Consider the following 17408-nt stretch of genomic DNA (forward strand, 5'->3'; position numbering starts at 1 on the left):
CATTGAACACTTATTATTATCCTATAAATTAGGGTACATAGCCATAGAAAGACTCTGATATGTCATACGCTATAGTTGGCCTATATATACTATAGCAAATAATTTGCCTCCATATAGGATAGTAGTGAAAGCGACCAGGGGCTGATTTCGAGTGAATTAAATAATAAAATAAAAAAACTTCCTAAATGTCCACTACTTAGATTTTCCCCAGGACCGGCTATGGCGGGGCGGGGGTCCTCGGACCTCACGTTTGGAACCATTTTGACATCTGCGCGGGGCGCGCGCGATAGTGACGTGCGCTAGAGCGCATGCGCTGTTTGCTAACATCAAATAGGCGCTGAAAAGGAAGAGTGCGATAGTAGAAAAACGGAATAATAAGATAACAACAACATTACCTATTATTACACATTCGAGTTGCTTTGCTCTCGGGCAACGTGACACAGCTACGAGTAGCTACACCTGCCGCCGAAGCTGGAACATGGCGGATAAAGAAGGTGAGGTGAAGTTAAGAGGCTGCAGTGGCCCCGGGTTCCATGCTGCTAGTAGTAATGGTTGTTAGCATCAGCATGCTAGCTGATGGGCTCACTGTTAGCCGGCTTGCTATTAGCTAATGCACAGGCCTTGCTAACGTGTGATGCTCAATATAAGTATTTGGTATAATGAAGATTAACTGTACCGTACAGGCTATTATTAGCTTCAACAAACTTGTCAGCTTTCTCTCAAAGGCCATTCCATTGAAGGATACGTGCTGCTATATTGACAGGGGTTTGATTGATTGAAAACTTTATTAACAGATTGCAGAATGGGTACAGTACAGTACAGCTCAATACAGACCAGAGAAAGACTTTCGTCTTGTTTACATCAGGGTCCCCCATTTTCAATTCATCAGGTACAACCTGATCAGGGTATCAGGTTGACAGGGATAAGAAGAACTTGTATCTTATCATGTTATATATTGAATGCAGCATATGGAAGCCAGTTAAACCACTTTTATGGGAATACTGGTCAATTAATGAATGCATTATTCACGGTTCAATCACAGTCTCTCTCCCTGATACCAGACTATTAAGACTTGAATATGTGATGTCATAATCAATTTGTAAAATCGTATTCTAACGTTATGTACGCCCATGTAAGGGCCACTTCACCAATAAACAATGCTGATCCATTTAGCACATAATCTCACACACATGCAAAACTCTAAACAGTTTTCCACACATTGCAATTTATTTTGAGAGTTAATGAGTAAATTCGTTTGAAAATGGTCACCAGTGATGTCATTGAGTTTTGATTGATTGAAAACTTTATTAACATATTGCAGAATGGGTACAGTACAGTACAGCGCAACATACAATTGTTAAGGGGATGCAGACCAGAGAGACTTTCGTCTTGTTTACATCAGGGTCCCCCATTTTCAATTCATCATAACATATATGACATACACAACATTGAATTAGTGTGTTGTGTTAATTACAGCGCAATGAAATCAAGTTCAAGTTTCTTTTATTTGTTGACATGCAAAAATACAGAATACTTTCACATGGAATGCTTTTTTCTGTTATGCTCCAAGAGTGTGAGATCATAGGACGCTTGGATCATACACATACAGCTCATTACAGTAATATTCCACAATTTATTACATTTTAGGTAGTAATAATGGCACAGAGCATAATGATAAGGTAGCAGTCCCTATAAGACAAGGTATCGCTATTTTTTTCATCTACATCATTTCATGGAGCTGTAATTAACACAACACAAGGATTCAATATCACAACACTGTTATGGATGTTACATTTTTGCGTTATGGATGTTACACGTCTGAAATAGTCAAAAACCACTATCAAAAATAGGGCTTTACCCATGTGTTTTACTTTGGTGGACCATTTTGAGGGTCAAACCCATAGATATATATAGAACACTAGATAGCTTGCCCGCGCTGCCGGCCAATGGAGAGCGACGTCACTGAACCGCCGCCATCTTGGGAGGGTCAGCCTTGAGTGAGTGAGCTTCACAGACAAAAATACTCATAACTCGCTGAAATATTGACGGATTTACAAACGGGTTGGTTTATTACAAGCATTATTAACGTGGCTATGATTCAAGCGGTTTGTAAAAAAAAAAAACATCTTTAATTTTTTTTTATAAGTATGCAGTATCATAACTACATCTTTGATGTTTATAGCAAACCAACCCGTTTGTAAATCCGTCAATATTTCAGCGAGTTATGAGTATTTTTGTCTGTGCAGCTCACTCACTCTCACTCAAGGCTGACCCTCCCAAGATGGCGGCGGTTCAGTGACGCTGGTGACTCCGCCTTAAGCTATCTAGTGTTCTATAGATATCTATGGTCGATTATGACATCATACTGTGACATCACAAATGTTCTATTATGACATCATACTGTGACATCACAAATGTTCTATTATGACATCATACTGTGACATCACAAATCACAAAAAAATTATAATCTTTTTTCTTTTTTTTTTATCTTAAATAGTTTCAAAATATCAGTCACTTCTGAAAATAAATTACAAAGTTTTTGGAAAATAGCTCTTTATCTGATTAACATAAGTGTTTTCTATACAGAGAACAGTAATATTAATATCGGTTAAATCAGAATGAGTTTTGGAGCAATTCCATGAAAATGTCAACCTCACCATGAAAAAGAAAGTTATAAAAAATCAAGTCCAATTCACTCTGCCTGGACTGGTTCAGAGAAATGGTATCTCCCTCTGTTATCCATGTGAGGATTGAGGTGTTCACGAATCTGATCAAAACGTACCCCGGGCTTGTCCTCTTTGGTTGGAAGTGCAGCGGTAAGCCTCCATAAGGGACATGGACATGTGGCGTTTCTGAACCCTCTGCTTGACTCCTTCTCTTATGGTCACTGCATCCTTCATTCCTGGGGCCTGTCTTGAAATGTCGTCCCTGGAATAATACTGGAATACTACTGGAATAATACTCATTTACTTTTTGGTTTCATTTGGGGTTTCTGTGTTTTTTGGGGTGGGTTTCTTGTCACGATACTCTGCAAAACAATAACAAATACATGTAGGCTGAGCAGACGCGAGGGGGAGATGGCCGACAGCAGCCGATTAGCAGTAGGCTAACGTGGACACTGCTCTAAAGTTGTGTCTGGGAATATGTTGGATTTTAATCAAACAAGGAGTCATAAAATACTTCAGATTTAAATCAAACAAAGGGGTCATAATCGGACTTAACAACACACATTTTATATAGTGTTTTTTGTCTATTTCAGACGTGTAACATCCATAACGCAAAAATGTAACATCCATAACAGCACTTTTTTGTGATTCATTCCTTGAGAGGAAATGCCAGGTTTTCCTGAATGTGCTTTTTGGGTACCTCAAACCCTTCCCTACAAAGTGATAGTAAACATATATTCTTTGAAAAAGATATTCACAGAGTTTTCATCATGTGTTCAGTGAGTCCGAAAAGCTTGTCAATTTCCGTAACATCCATAACGCTGTGTATTTTGTCACCTATCTCAAAATCCAAAAGGTCAAAACATTTCTTATTGCAGGCTCATCTTTATCTCAATAAGTGTAACTAAAATGTGTAAATTATACTTCAAACAAAGGGGTCATAATCGGACTTAACAACACACATTCGCAATGTAACATCCGTCACTTGCAATGTAACATCCATAACGGTAACATCCATAACAGACCAGAATGACTAATTGTTGCTAATATGTCATCTTTATAAAAGTTAGCTTTGCTTAGGAAGTTTGGTTGACATTGCATTCCAGATGCATGTTTTATGACAACTTTTCCTGGAAAATGTTATGGATGTTACATTCGCTGTCCCATAAAGGGGCATTATAACAGCATGCTTCACCTGCCAATGGAAGACACAAAGTACATAATTGATTCACATATTGATACAACAGCCCTTCATGACCAAAGGTGAGGTTAGAAAAATATCTGTTGATTTTTTTGCCATTCTGGCCATTCAGAAAGTCATACAATTAGGTTAATCGAAAAATAAATTTTTACATCATTGTGTCTCCTCCTGTAGTGTAAAAAAACATGCATTCTCATAAATATTATGATCAAATCTATTTTGTACCTCAAAATATAGACCTTGATGATACATTTGAAATTGGTTTGGTTATGATCATGTTGTTTTCATGGTGAGGTTGACATTTGCATGGAATTGCCCATATACCGTATATACATTTATGTTTATACAGCATATATCCATATCTGTCTGAATACACATGCACAACATAACCCATATAACTGTATGATAGCATACAATAATGCTGTATATACCGTATATATATTTATTACCGTATATATATATATATATATATATATATATATCTCTGTCTACATACCTGTATATAATCCTTTTACATATCTGTAGATACTAATATCTAGTATCTGCCGGCTAGTATGACTACTACCATAGTGTCTTTGTTGTATCATTGTACATATTAATACTACAGCGCAATACATACATCTGATTAGCACTATACTCAGTTGTACTAATTTATATATATTATACCCAGTTTAATCACCTGTACATTGTATATTACTATTGCACTTTACTGTTACATTTGCACTCTGGTTGGATGCCAAACTTATTTTTGTGTGCTGTACTTGCTGTGCTGTATAATGACAATACATTTGAATCTAATCTATTCACAAAGGCGACCCTTTAGAAGATCACATCTTTATGACATTTCTACTTCTCCTAAGTCTCTCCACCTGCTCCCACTGCAGTGTATGATGATGCTGTGGAGGAGAGGGTGATCAACGAGGAGTACAAGATCTGGAAGAAGAACACTCCCTTCCTGTACGACCTGGTGATGACACACGCGCTGGAGTGGCCCAGCCTCACCGTGCAGTGGCTACCCGACGTCAACAGGTATGACGGGGAAAAAACGGCAATACAGACACAACGATTAGCGCTGAACACAGCGCACAACGACCCGTAGGCCTGTTCGCCGGGGCGTGGATATTGAAGGGGAATTACATTTAGTCATTTAGCTGATGGTTTTATCCAAAGCGACTTAAGTTCTGTACAACAAGTCAGCAGGAAGGGTACAACTATAAGGGTAGCTTGAGTGTTACAGTCTTGAGTGCATGCATAGTAGTATATAGACATATTAGCATAGTAGGTAGTAATATAAACAAGGTAGATTACAAGGTCCTGGCGGGATGGTGCCAAGAGAACAGCCTCTCCCTGAACGTCAGCAAAACAAAGGAGATGATTGTGGACTTTAGGAGGTCGGGGGTCAGGGACTACAGCCCCCTCAGCATCGACGGGGCACCGGTTGAGAGAGTGAACAGTTTTAAGTACCTGGGAGCCCACATATCCGAGGACTTGACATGGACCACACACATTGACAGTGTTGTGAAGAAGGCACGGCAACACCTCTACTTCCTCAGGCGCCTAAGGAAGTTCCAAGTCAGTCAGAAGATCCTTAAGAACTTCTACTCATGTACAATAGAGAGCATCCTGACTGGCAATATCACCTCCTGGTTTGGGAATAGCACCGCACAAGACCGTAGCAGACTACAGAGAGTGGCCCGTTCAGCCGAGCGCACAATTGGAGGGGGGCTGCTGCTTCCCACTCTCCAGAACATTTACAACAAGCGGTGCAGGGGTAAGGCTAAGAGAATTATCAAGGACTCCAGCCACCCAAACAACTGCCTCTTTGAACTGCTGCGGTCAGGCAAGCGATACCGGAGTCTCATGGCAAGCACAGAAAGACTCAGAAGAAGCTTCTATCCCCAGGCCATCAGGTTGCTCAACGAACAATAACACTATGCAACAACCATCAAATGCACACACAGCACACACATCCACACGCACACACTCACTTTAAACAAACAACCCACTGCAGCACCCACTCTACACACTTTAGAACACCTAGACACACTTTATATTTATTGGCAAAGAATTTGCACTACAAACCATACCTCAGGACTAGGGTTGGGCACCGAAAACCGGTTCTAATAGGAACCGGAAGTAACATATTTGAATTTCGATTCTAAATTTTTTTTTTTTTTTTTTTTTTACTTTTTTTTTAGCTTTTTTTAGCTTTTTTTTTTTTAAATTAATACCCTAGTTACAGTACAGCAACCAAATTAAACTGTATCAAGTCAACTGAAAATGTGAATAGTATGATTTTCTTTTTGAAAAAAAAATAAATAAAAAATCTCCTTCGAAATAAGCTGTGACCTGTTTTGACCTGCACCTCAAAGAATCGGAATCGAGAATCGTTTAGAACAGGAATCGATATGGAGAATCGGAATCGGAACCGGAATCGTTCAAATCCAAACGATGCCCAACCCTACTCAGGACACCTTACTGTAAATTGTACCTAAATTGTACCTCATCCCATGTCTGCTTTGCACTATATAGTATATTGTATATTAGTATATTGCATAGTATATTGTATGGTAACTCAGTTACTTCTATTCTGCATTGAACATTGTACATATGTACATACTGAACACTTGTGTCTTCTATTTTTTACTTTTTTTTTTTACTTGCTATACTTATTTCATACTTATCTTTTGTCTAGCACAGTCTCTGGAGCGTAACAGAAAGAAGCATTTTGTATAAAAGTATTCTGTACTTCTGTATGACAACTATTAAAGAAACTTGAACTTGAAACTTACTGTAGTAGCAAGGTGCATAATAGTAAAAGACAGTACGATGGTTAGTTATAAGATATTCCTTTATTGACGCCCCTTGTGGAAATTCAGGCATAAAAGCTTTTAGAGAGGTGCAGAATAAGAATAAAAAAAAATTAATTAAATGTATCATTAAAAACTTTTTATGGTCCCAAATGAATGTTGCAGGCATGTATCCCCTCCCTACTTCCCATTTCCCCATGTGGAATGCGCCTGATTGGATAAATGTAGGGCTGACCCCTATTCGTCGATTAGTCGACTAATCGGTCGAAAGGAGCCGCAGTCGACTGTCAACCTCTTAGTTGAATACAAAATTTATTTTTTATTTTTTTGTCATTCTTTCCAAAAGAAAAGAGGCCTAGATGCGTGGCTAACGCTAATGGCACGCATACCAGAGGCGAACTGCCTTCGAAAACAGGCACAGAGGCACTGAAAGAGGATTTCACCCATCTAATGAACACACTAGACTAGACAAATATCAAGATGTATCCATCAGTGGACCAATCGCATGCTTTTGCAGAGGACAAGAAGCCTTCAGTCGACTCCTTCAGACATTAACACTTTCTCTGCCAAGGACGCCTAAACTCGTCATTCCCCGCCATGCTAATTCTGCCAATGACGCTGTAACACGTCATTGAGATCAATATTTCAAAAATCTGTGATCGCAATCATATTTCTCCCGCAGAGACTTGAGATCTACTGTTGATCCCCTCTCAACTCTCCAACGGTTCAAGAGCGCCATCTGGTGGCGGATCGCCCAAACCGGAAACTGGAAACGGAAACTGGTGCTCATCCCAATTCGGTCCGATCACTCGCTATAGGTCCCGGGACTCAAGCTAGACACAATGGATAGCAATCCGTTACCAATAACTCGATAAACAACATGATTTGGACGTATATACTATTATACAACCTGGAGATGGATCGCATATTTCAACATCCCATAATAGGAATATTTTTACCGTGTTCGATACAAACTGCTCTAATGATTATATCACCCACACTAGATGAATCATCTAACGTTGGCCACGGAATTATAAACGACCCCCCCTCCCCCCAATCCGGTCAACATCAGATGATAAGTAGTAACTTCTAGAAGCACGTCCATTTGAAATGTTTTATCTCGCGCCGATCGCTATCAAACTGTATACAATCATCAATATAATGCATTTAGGGCTATAAATCACGTTCTGCAGAAAGCTGCAGAAAACGATAAAAACATATTTATACTTTAGACCGTATTTTAGTATGAATATGTTAATGAAAAAGTATAACGTTGCTACACCCTGAACAATAGATACTTGATGTTGAATGGGCCATAGTAATGTCAATTTAGCAATACAATTTAAAAAGTTATAGCCCTGCAAAGAAGGGGAACTTCTCCATAGACAAATAGAGCTGGCAGAGGATGGTATAATGATGTACATAAGCCTGGCGAAGAAAGTGTTAAGCACCCCCCACAGCCCAAATGGAATGATAATTTTTTTTTTTTACTAATAGGCGACTAACGGCAAATTTTGGCCAATCATAGTCGACTATCCAAATCCTTAATCGGGGACAGCCCTAGATAAATGACATGCTGGTGCTCTAGTGCGACATCTAGTGGCTGAATATTATATATAGCACCCTTAACACTTTGGGTGCCATGGGTTAAATTCATGATATACCATAGATTGCCAGCTCTATTTGTCTATGGAGAAGTACCCCTTCTTTGCATGGCTATAACTTTTTAAATTCTATTGCTACATTGCCATTATTAGGGCCCATTCAAAGTCCTATATGTATTGTTCATTGTGTAGCAACGTTAAACTTTTTCATTCACATATTCATAGTAAAGTATGGTCTAATGTATAAGTATGTTTTCATCTCTTTCTGCAGCTTTCTCCAGAACGTGATCTATAGCCCCAAATGCATTATATTGATGATGAAATACAGTTTGATGGCAATCAGGGCGATATAAAAAATTTCAATTGGACGTACTTCTAGAATGATCTACGTATGATCTGATGATGACCGGATGGGCGGGGGATCGTTTATAATTCCGTGGGCAGCGTTATATCATTCATCTAGTGTGGGTCATATGTTCATCATAACAGTTTATATGGAACACGATCAAAAATAACGCTGAATCTTACCGGATCTTCCTCGCGCCGTTGGACGATCAGCGTGGTGTAGACCGTTTTCGATTATGGGATGTTTATCCTGATGAACCATTTCCAGCTTGTATAATACTATATACGTCCAAATCATGTTGTTTATCGAGTTATTGGCAATGGATCGCTATATATTGTGACAAGCCAGAGTGCCGGCAGCCAAACCGAGTGCCCGGAAGTAATATGGCCGACCAGCACAACCTCCACAGCACTTCCTGTTTGGCGATTGCGCCGATCGGCCACCAGATGGCGCTCCTGAACCGCCAGAGAGCTCAGTGGGTCCTCCTGGTGGATCTCAGGCCAGCGGAGGGGAAATATGAATCCGATCACAGATTTTTGAAATATTGATATTAAAGACGCTGTAAAGCGTCCTTCGGCAACTTGAGCATGGCCGGGAATGATGCTGTAAAGCGTTTCCCGGCAGTTAAAGTGTTAACATGAATCCTATTGTTCTGTTGTGAAGAGAACATGTAATGAATCAGACATGAAACTTTCCAATGTGTTCTGTGTCTCGCAAGCTTTTTATTTTTCTAGCTGTTTCCATGGCTAAACTATACTGTTAAACATTGTGGTGCAGCCTATCTGAGGGACTGCTTTTCAGAGGCAGGACAGGGGGAACAGAGTGAGAGTTATGGATGTAACAACAGCTCTCTGATGGAACCAGAGATGCCATTTACCAAGTTTAGATGGGTGGTTTGGTGTTTCATGGTATCTACTAAAAGAAATAAGAAGAAAAGTATTGATTTTAGCAACTGGCATCGTTTTAAATCATTAGGAGTTCTTGGGTCTTTGTGAAAAGACAACTGGAACAAGACGGGATCCCAGTCTAAAAAAGTATTACAGGAAGAAAGATAGGTAAAAATGATTACAGGAAGAAAGAAGTTAAAAAGTATTACATGAAGAAAGATAAGTTAAAAGTATTATAGGAGGGGGGGCTCCAGTAGCTCACCGCATATCTCGGCGCTATTTCAGCGTCGGGGAAAACCGTGCTGCGTCACGGATCTGGTGGACTCCGAGTTCGATTCCCGGACCCGCCGTCGCTTATCAGAATGTCTTCCCCTGATCTATATCCCGTTTCACCCTGTATCTGTCGGTCATGCTTGACCAGAAAAGCGATAAACGCTAAAAAATAAAGTTTAAAAACAAAAAAAGGTATTATAGGAGGGAAGATACGTTTAAAAAGTATTACAGGAAGAAAGATATGTTTAAAAAGTATTACATGAAGAAGGATAAGTTAAAGGTTATTGCAGGAAGAAAGATAAGTTCAAAAGTATTACAGGAAGAATTATATGTTTAAAAAGTATTACAAGAAGAAAGATAAGTAAGTGACAATTTGTACATACAGCATATGCATAGGAAACATGTGAATTCAATGTCCTCATTCAGACCTGGGTCATTTAAAGGTTCGAGACAGTGAATCCAAAATGTTTCTCGTTTGTTAAATCTTTTGATCCTGTCTGATACCCAACCTGTGTCGTGGCGCCTTGCAGGCCGGAGGGGAAGGACTACGCGGTCCACCGGCTGGTCCTGGGGACCCACACGTCAGACGAACAGAACCACCTGGTCATCGCCAGCGTGCAGGTGCCCAACGATGACGCCCAGTTTGACGCCTCCCACTACGACAGCGAGAAAGGAGGTGAGGACATGGGAGTGTCCTACTGCTAGAAAGAGACTCTTCATCCACTAATAGTCGAAGGATTTCTCGACTAATAGTCGTAGGATTTCTCGACTAATCGGTCCATTGATTTCATCGCCAAAATCTGTAAAATTATGTTTCCCACATGCAGTAATGCAGAATGACCTATTTTTAAATCTAGGCTTATCATTTGTCAGGAAATAATTCAGCATTGGAGAAAAAAAACATTAAAAAATTAGTTATCAACTAAGAAAGCATTGGTTGACTAAGATCAAACCAGCCGGTCAACTGACCGATCAACTAAGAAGGGACAGCCCTGATCATCACTATGTAACACTACGTAACAGCCCTGATCATCACTATGTAACACTACGTAACAGCCCTGATCATCACTATGTAACACTACGTAACAGCCCTGATCATCACTACGTAACAGCCCTGATCATCACTACGTAACACTTAGGGGTGGGAATCACCAGTTTCATCACGATACGATATCGATTCTTTGGACAACGATACGATATTTGCCGATATCACAAAGTCTGCCACGATACGATACAATTCGATTCAGGTGCCTGCGATCGATACGAGATAATATCATATGCCCATTTAACACAATCAGTAAGATCAACTCAAAAAAGGCAACGAAAATATCATTTGACATTTTTATTTTTTAGCTCTTCCAGACATTTAAATGAAAAACAATCTATTGTTTTTAATACAAATATACCTCCTGTTCACTGTAAAGTGCCACGTTTTGATATATTGAGCTTTAAACTTTAAGTTCCATCTTTTGGAACTCGCAACACACAACCTAAAACCCCTACCTACCTCCCTCTCGCAAACCGTTCCTATAATTGTTTTATGTTGCATGATGATCATGTATACATTTATTATGTATTATATTTTTTACATTTAAAATATCATTATCTGTCCATCCTCTTTCCAAAGACCAGAGATGGGACGCGAACGCGCACACACACAGAAGGGAGAAAGCCCCCCCTTCCCCAGTCCCCACTAATGGACCTCTGCTGTTCTCTATGCCTCTGATCAGGGTTAGCTTAGCTTAGTTAGCGTAAGCAGCTAACGTTAGTTTAGGTCTTTAATTAATGCGACATGGTCATAAAGGAATGGGGAGGATGCAAAGCATGTTGGATGCATTCGACCCGTTGCAAAAGAAAACTAAAAGCAGGGACTTATTTTGGGACCAAATAGGCGGAATCTGCTGATTTTCAATCTTTTTACGTTGCATCGATCCTATTGGATCGTTGATAATTTGATCGATGTATCGATCTGGATCGATGTATCGTCCCACCCCTAGTAACACTACATAACAGCCATGATCATCACTATGTAACTCAGTAGCCACGTAGGGCTGGGCGATAAGGCCAATCTGGGGATAATGATGATAACAAATCTATATGACATATCTCTGAAAACTTGTATTAAAGATGTGCTCAAAATGTTTTTGTTGTTAACATTGCAAACATGAAGAGTAATATTTAGTGATGTTTTATTGTCCAGAAGAAAGGTTGAATGAATCTAGTCAGTCAGTGCTTGTTGCTTGATTCCTTCTGGGTGCTGAAATCGTTTTTCTTGTGTCTTCCAGCAGGTACGTTGAGGGGTGTGCTGCCCTGGGCAGGGGTCCTGGGGACTACCTTGAGGGGTGTCCTGCCTTGGGCAGGGGTCCTGGGGACTATAATGGTGGTGGTGGTAGTATTTATTTGCGGGGTTTGTATAACTATGGAACAATATTAAAGGTACAATTTATGCAAGTTTTTTCCTCCCAAAAAAAGCGCACTATATGACAACCCAAGATCACAGTAAAACACGAGTGGAATTCATTAAGAGACCTCACGAAAGCAATCGATACAAAGAAAGACAGAATATTTGACATCTTTATATGCTGGGAAAGTCATGACATACTGTACATGTAGCTCCCAGCAGAAAGCTGCCCTGCATTGCTACCTGTATGTACTTATTGGCTATGAGGCTAGCAGGCTAGCGCTTTCCAATGGAACCACACATTTCAACAATGTGATGCTGACCTTCTATTTTAGGGAAAAATAGAAGAACAAATGTAGAAACTAATTGTGATATATTCACAATATATTATATCTGTTTTATCTAATGAGATAATGTTTTCAGTCTGTTTACTTCATATAATTTGTATTACAGTAAAATGGGATTGTCAAGCATTAAACCTTTTTATCATTTAAATTATTAGACGTGAGAAGAAGAAGCACTCATGAAATCGTTGTAGTCCTAAGAAAGAGGAGACCCAGGGCTTTCGACGAAAAACTACACTGTCTAGCTCACACCAGCCGCCGACAACGGAAGTCTAACCATTTTTTATATAAATTTTCGCACATGATTTTCATGTGTATATCTTGCATAAACAAACCTCAACGTTATTGCCATAAAATACAACGTATATTGTTTCTTTACCTTTCTGTTAACGTCTAGAAAAAACCCACCTCACAATCTGATGAAAAATGGCAGAGCTATGGACATTATACAAAAGTAACTGTACTTACAGTAGATTTCATTCACGGTTTTTGCTGCCCTGTAACGGGCGTCTGGTGGTACTAAATCCAGACTTACCTCTGCCATTGGAAAGAGGATATTTGGCCCGATCCAGAGATGTATGACTTGGCCATAATAAAGTCATTTATAGGGCCTGATATTCTATACATCTTCATATTTTAAATTGCATATGTCCGGTTGGCAAAATTCAGTACTGTATCAACAAAAAACCCTGTAAATCATCTGCCCTTTATTCATTTGCTTAGATCTTTAGTACACTTGATCTCAAGAAGGTGCTGAATGAGCTCAGTGGTAATTTTTCACTTCTGGTACATTTCAGCATGGTGTTATTCACCGTCAAAAAATAATAATAATAATTTATATTCGCCTTTGGTTCATTACAATTTACTGAAGCATAGTAACAGACACAATATTTCTGACACTGGGAATAGTATATAATTTCTTATATTATTTATATACTTATATATATATATATTAGGGCTGACCCCTATTAGTCGACTAATCGATCGAAAGGAGCCGTAGTCGACTGCCAACCTCTTAGTCGAATGCAAAAAAAAATTAACAGTCGACTATCGGCAAATTTCGGCCAATCAAAGTCGACTATCCAAATCCTTAGTCGGGGACAGCCCTAATATATATATATATATATTATTTATATTTAATATCCCACCCTGACATCTTGGTGTGATCTGGTGTCTCCTTCCTTCTCAGAGTTTGGCGGTTTTGGCTCGGTCAGTGGGAAGATTGAGATTGAGATCAAGATCAACCACGAGGGCGAGGTGAACAGAGCTCGCTACATGCCTCAGAACCCCTGCATCATTGCCACCAAGACCCCCACTTCCGACGTGCTGGTGTTCGACTACACCAAGCACCCCTCCAAGCCAGGTAGGACCACCGTCGTATGCAGTCAGAGGAAATGTACACACATCCAGAACCATTCCAACCATACAAACTGTTGAAGTTGCATTAAAGAGGAACAATATGACATTGTTTTATTCAATAATTCTTTAATGCATATTAGCTGAAAGCATGAGGAACACACACTTGGGGCTAGATCCACAAAGAATGGATTGCACGGAGCAAGTTGCACCCTTACTTAAAATTCATTATGAATTGAAAATGGGGGACCCTGATGTAAACAAGACGAAAGTCTTTCTCTGATCTGCATCCCCTTAACAATTGTGTGTATTGAGCCGTACTGTATTGTACCCATTCTGCAATCTGTTAATAAAATTTTCATTCAATCAATCAATCAATCTGCACGGTGAACAGATTGTATTAACAGATTGCAGAATGGGTACAATACAGTACGGCTCAATACACACAATTGTTAAGGGGATGCAGACCAGAGAAAGACTTTCGTCTTGTTTACATCAGGGTCCCCCATTTTCAATTCATAATGAATTTTAAGTAAGGGTGCAACTTCCTCCGTGCAATCTATTCTTTGTGGATCTAGCCCTTAGTCTATTATCAATCTATTTGTTAATTCTAGGTGGCTCTCATAAGGGGGCGTGTCTGTAACTTCTTTATTCTCACTCTGGTGTAATGAAAGAGTTGTGGTCAGTCTGGTAACTTTGCTCTGCAGGTCCATCCCTCTGGGCGCTTTCACATCGGCAGGGCTCCAGTTCAAGCTCCGGCTCCGTTCTGGAGCCTCTGAACCTTGGTGCTTTATGGCGAACCAGCCCACGTTTACACCTATTTAAGCAAAACCAACGTTCCACCGTCCTCCGTCATCAATGGGGGGCGTTACTCAGGCGGAAGTAAACACAACACAACCATATGAACACAACAGTGGAAAAATGTGCCATGTGCAAAACAGCTTAAAATGTTTGGCATTGCATCTACACCATGTACTCAAAAGGTAGTGTAAGATTCTGATCAAACTGGCCAGTATCACGTCTTCGTCTGTTTGGCTCTCCATCCAATTCCTCTGCGTTGTGTACTTTTAATGGTCCTGACGTCTCAGATACTGGCAGATAAGATCCTTATCTCCCCCGTTAGTGCAATCCATAAACCATACTAATTCTCCACCTCCGTAAGAATTCGACACTTCGACACCGTGAAATACCTTATGAGGAGAAGCGTTGTTTTATTGCTATAAACAGAACCTCATAATCAGATGTTATCAGATGTTATCAAATTGTATCGTCCTTGAAGAGTCTATTCTAATGATCTTTCGGTGTGTTCGTCTATCGTCCTTTTGTGATTCAGTCCAATAGTGTTCAGGCCTGTTCGTTAGCCTAAGACCATCCTCGTGGTAGCCGAAGCTACTGGTGATGTGGCATTCTCCCCCCCCCCCCCCCCTCTCTCAATGAGAGGAGAGAGTGTCTGTGTGATCTCAGTCCTACTCGCTCTTGGTCGGATTCTAGTCTGCCCTACCCGGAACCACTGTCAGCTTTATAGGATCTTCGTCATAACTATGATAGCCCACCCCTTTCTGGTTGTCATGTCATGACAACTGCGTTAACCTTTAACACCATTAAACTTTCATTCAGATGAACCTCTCTCCCTCCTGCTCTGGGCCTACAGTACACTCTAATCTCAGATGTTCCCACAAGGAATGTCAACAAACATTCTCTCGCTGGCAGTGTGCCTCACTACTGAACCACCGTCTCCTGCTTCCACCGTCCGCATGCACTTCGACCTCTCTGACCCGGCACCGTTTTAGCTGTGGTCACTCCCCCCAATCTATACATCACATACAATAAACCCTGTTTTCTCTCATTCCCCCCTTTGATTCTCAATCAACTTTCAGAATCAACAGACTACTTGGTTTTTCAATTAATTATACACAAAAATAGCCTGTGGTTGAAGCAAACCAACCTCGTCTCTCGTGCACAAGAAACGAAGACGGCCCACGGTCAACCCAGTGATCTAGCTGCCTGATGTCTGTTTGCGCCCCCCTTCGTGCACAAAGGGAACCGAAACCGACCACCAACACCAACAACATCCAACGACTCATAACAATTAGAGCTCCTCTGTCTGCTCCCAATAATTCCATCCTGTTGTTTTACTGTTTTCCCTCTTATCAACCTTCTATATATATATATATCCTTCTATACATATATCTTCTATATGAATCCTCCATTTATATCTCATACTCCTAATCAATGAACACCGGACTTCTCGCTGTTGTCTCGTCTCTCGATCTCCTGATTGACTCTGAAAGGAAGTCCCTGTTTGTCCATGATTCACCGCCCGTGCTCTGTTGTTTCAAAACGCTCTCTAAACAGCATCTCCGCAGGGAAGCCCCCTCCGATGTCCGCCTCGTTCTCCCCTGGGCAACACCGCCTGCGACCGCTGGACTCCGCCTCGTCGGCCGTCTCCGCCCCGTTGGCCGTCTCCGCCCCGTCGGTCATCTCCGCCCTGTCGGTCATCTTGGTTGAGGCTCATCTCCACCGCCGTCGGCCCTCTCCAGACTCTGAAAGCAGAAACACCACGCCGGCAGTTTTTCTGTACACTCTACCCTGTGTTTTCTATTAGTCTACCGTGGCTTTGGGCCTGCAGCTCGTTCTCTATATATTTTTTCCTCTGCAAGCCCCTGCCATGGCCACACCCTTTCAGACTGTTGGACGGTGTGAGTGTCCTACAGCCCATGGCGCTATTTGTTCTCTATTAGTCCCCCACCTTCTCAACACCCATATCTAATCCTACAGGGCTGTTCCCTGTTTTGTTGTCTTCCGGCGTGACACCAGCAGCTAAACGATACCCACTCGGCGCTCTACGTTTGTCCCACGGGTGACCCCCAGCGCGCGCCAGTTCTTTCTGGTGACGTGTCCCCTCAAGACTCTGCCTATTTATTAGGTGTGAGAAGGCCCCACTGGAGATCGAACTCCCTCTTATTTCATAATTAAACTTATTTAATTAACCTGTATATCGATCTTATTATTATGATAATAACATACAACCGAGCATCGCTCTAACATACAACAGAGAAGGTTGGTTCCCTGCTCCTAACTCACATACGTACTCGTACTATCATCTGACATACAACAGAGCTGTCCGTCGCTCTATACCCTACGGGGCTGTCTACCGTCGCCCTGGAGCTGTCACCGTCGCTCTATACCCTACGGGGCTGTCTACCGTCGCCCTGGAGCTGTCACCGTCGCTCTATACCTTACGGGGCTGTCTACCGTCGCCCTGGAGCTGTCACCGTCGCTCTATACCCTACGGGGCTGTCTACGTCGCCCTGGAGCTGTCACCGTCGCTCTATACCCTACGGGGCTGTCTACCGTCGCCCTGGAGCTGTCACCGTCGCTCTATACCCTACGGGGCTGTCTACCGTCGCCCTGGAGCTGTCACCGTCGCTCTATACCCTACGGGGCTGTCTACGTCGCCCTGGAGCTGTCACCGTCGCTCTATACCCTACGGGGCTGTCTACCGTCGCCCTGGAGCTGT

General features: G+C 41.3%; 1 protein-coding gene across 2 annotated transcripts in view; it reads left to right on the top strand.

Annotated features, from left to right (window-relative positions):
* Positions 1–324: 324 nt before the first annotated feature.
* Positions 325–17408, top strand: part of LOC311223146 (histone-binding protein RBBP7) — a 38152-nt gene continuing 21068 nt past the window's right edge. The window contains exons 1-4 of one of the 2 annotated variants that reach the window (XM_084307896.1): positions 325–494; positions 4728–4896; positions 10318–10463; positions 13719–13895. In XM_084307896.1, coding sequence (XP_084164022.1) covers positions 479–494; positions 4728–4896; positions 10318–10463; positions 13719–13895 — 508 coding nt within the window. In that variant the 5' untranslated portion in view covers positions 325–478. The remainder of the gene's footprint in view (positions 495–4727; positions 4897–10317; positions 10464–13718; positions 13896–17408) is intronic. The other variant, XM_084307897.1, reaches the window with a different exon arrangement.

The sequence above is a fragment of the Notolepis coatsorum genome (assembly GCF_963971535.1).
Source record: "Notolepis coatsorum genome assembly, chromosome: 2".
Lineage (NCBI taxonomy): Eukaryota > Metazoa > Chordata > Actinopteri > Aulopiformes > Paralepididae > Notolepis > Notolepis coatsorum.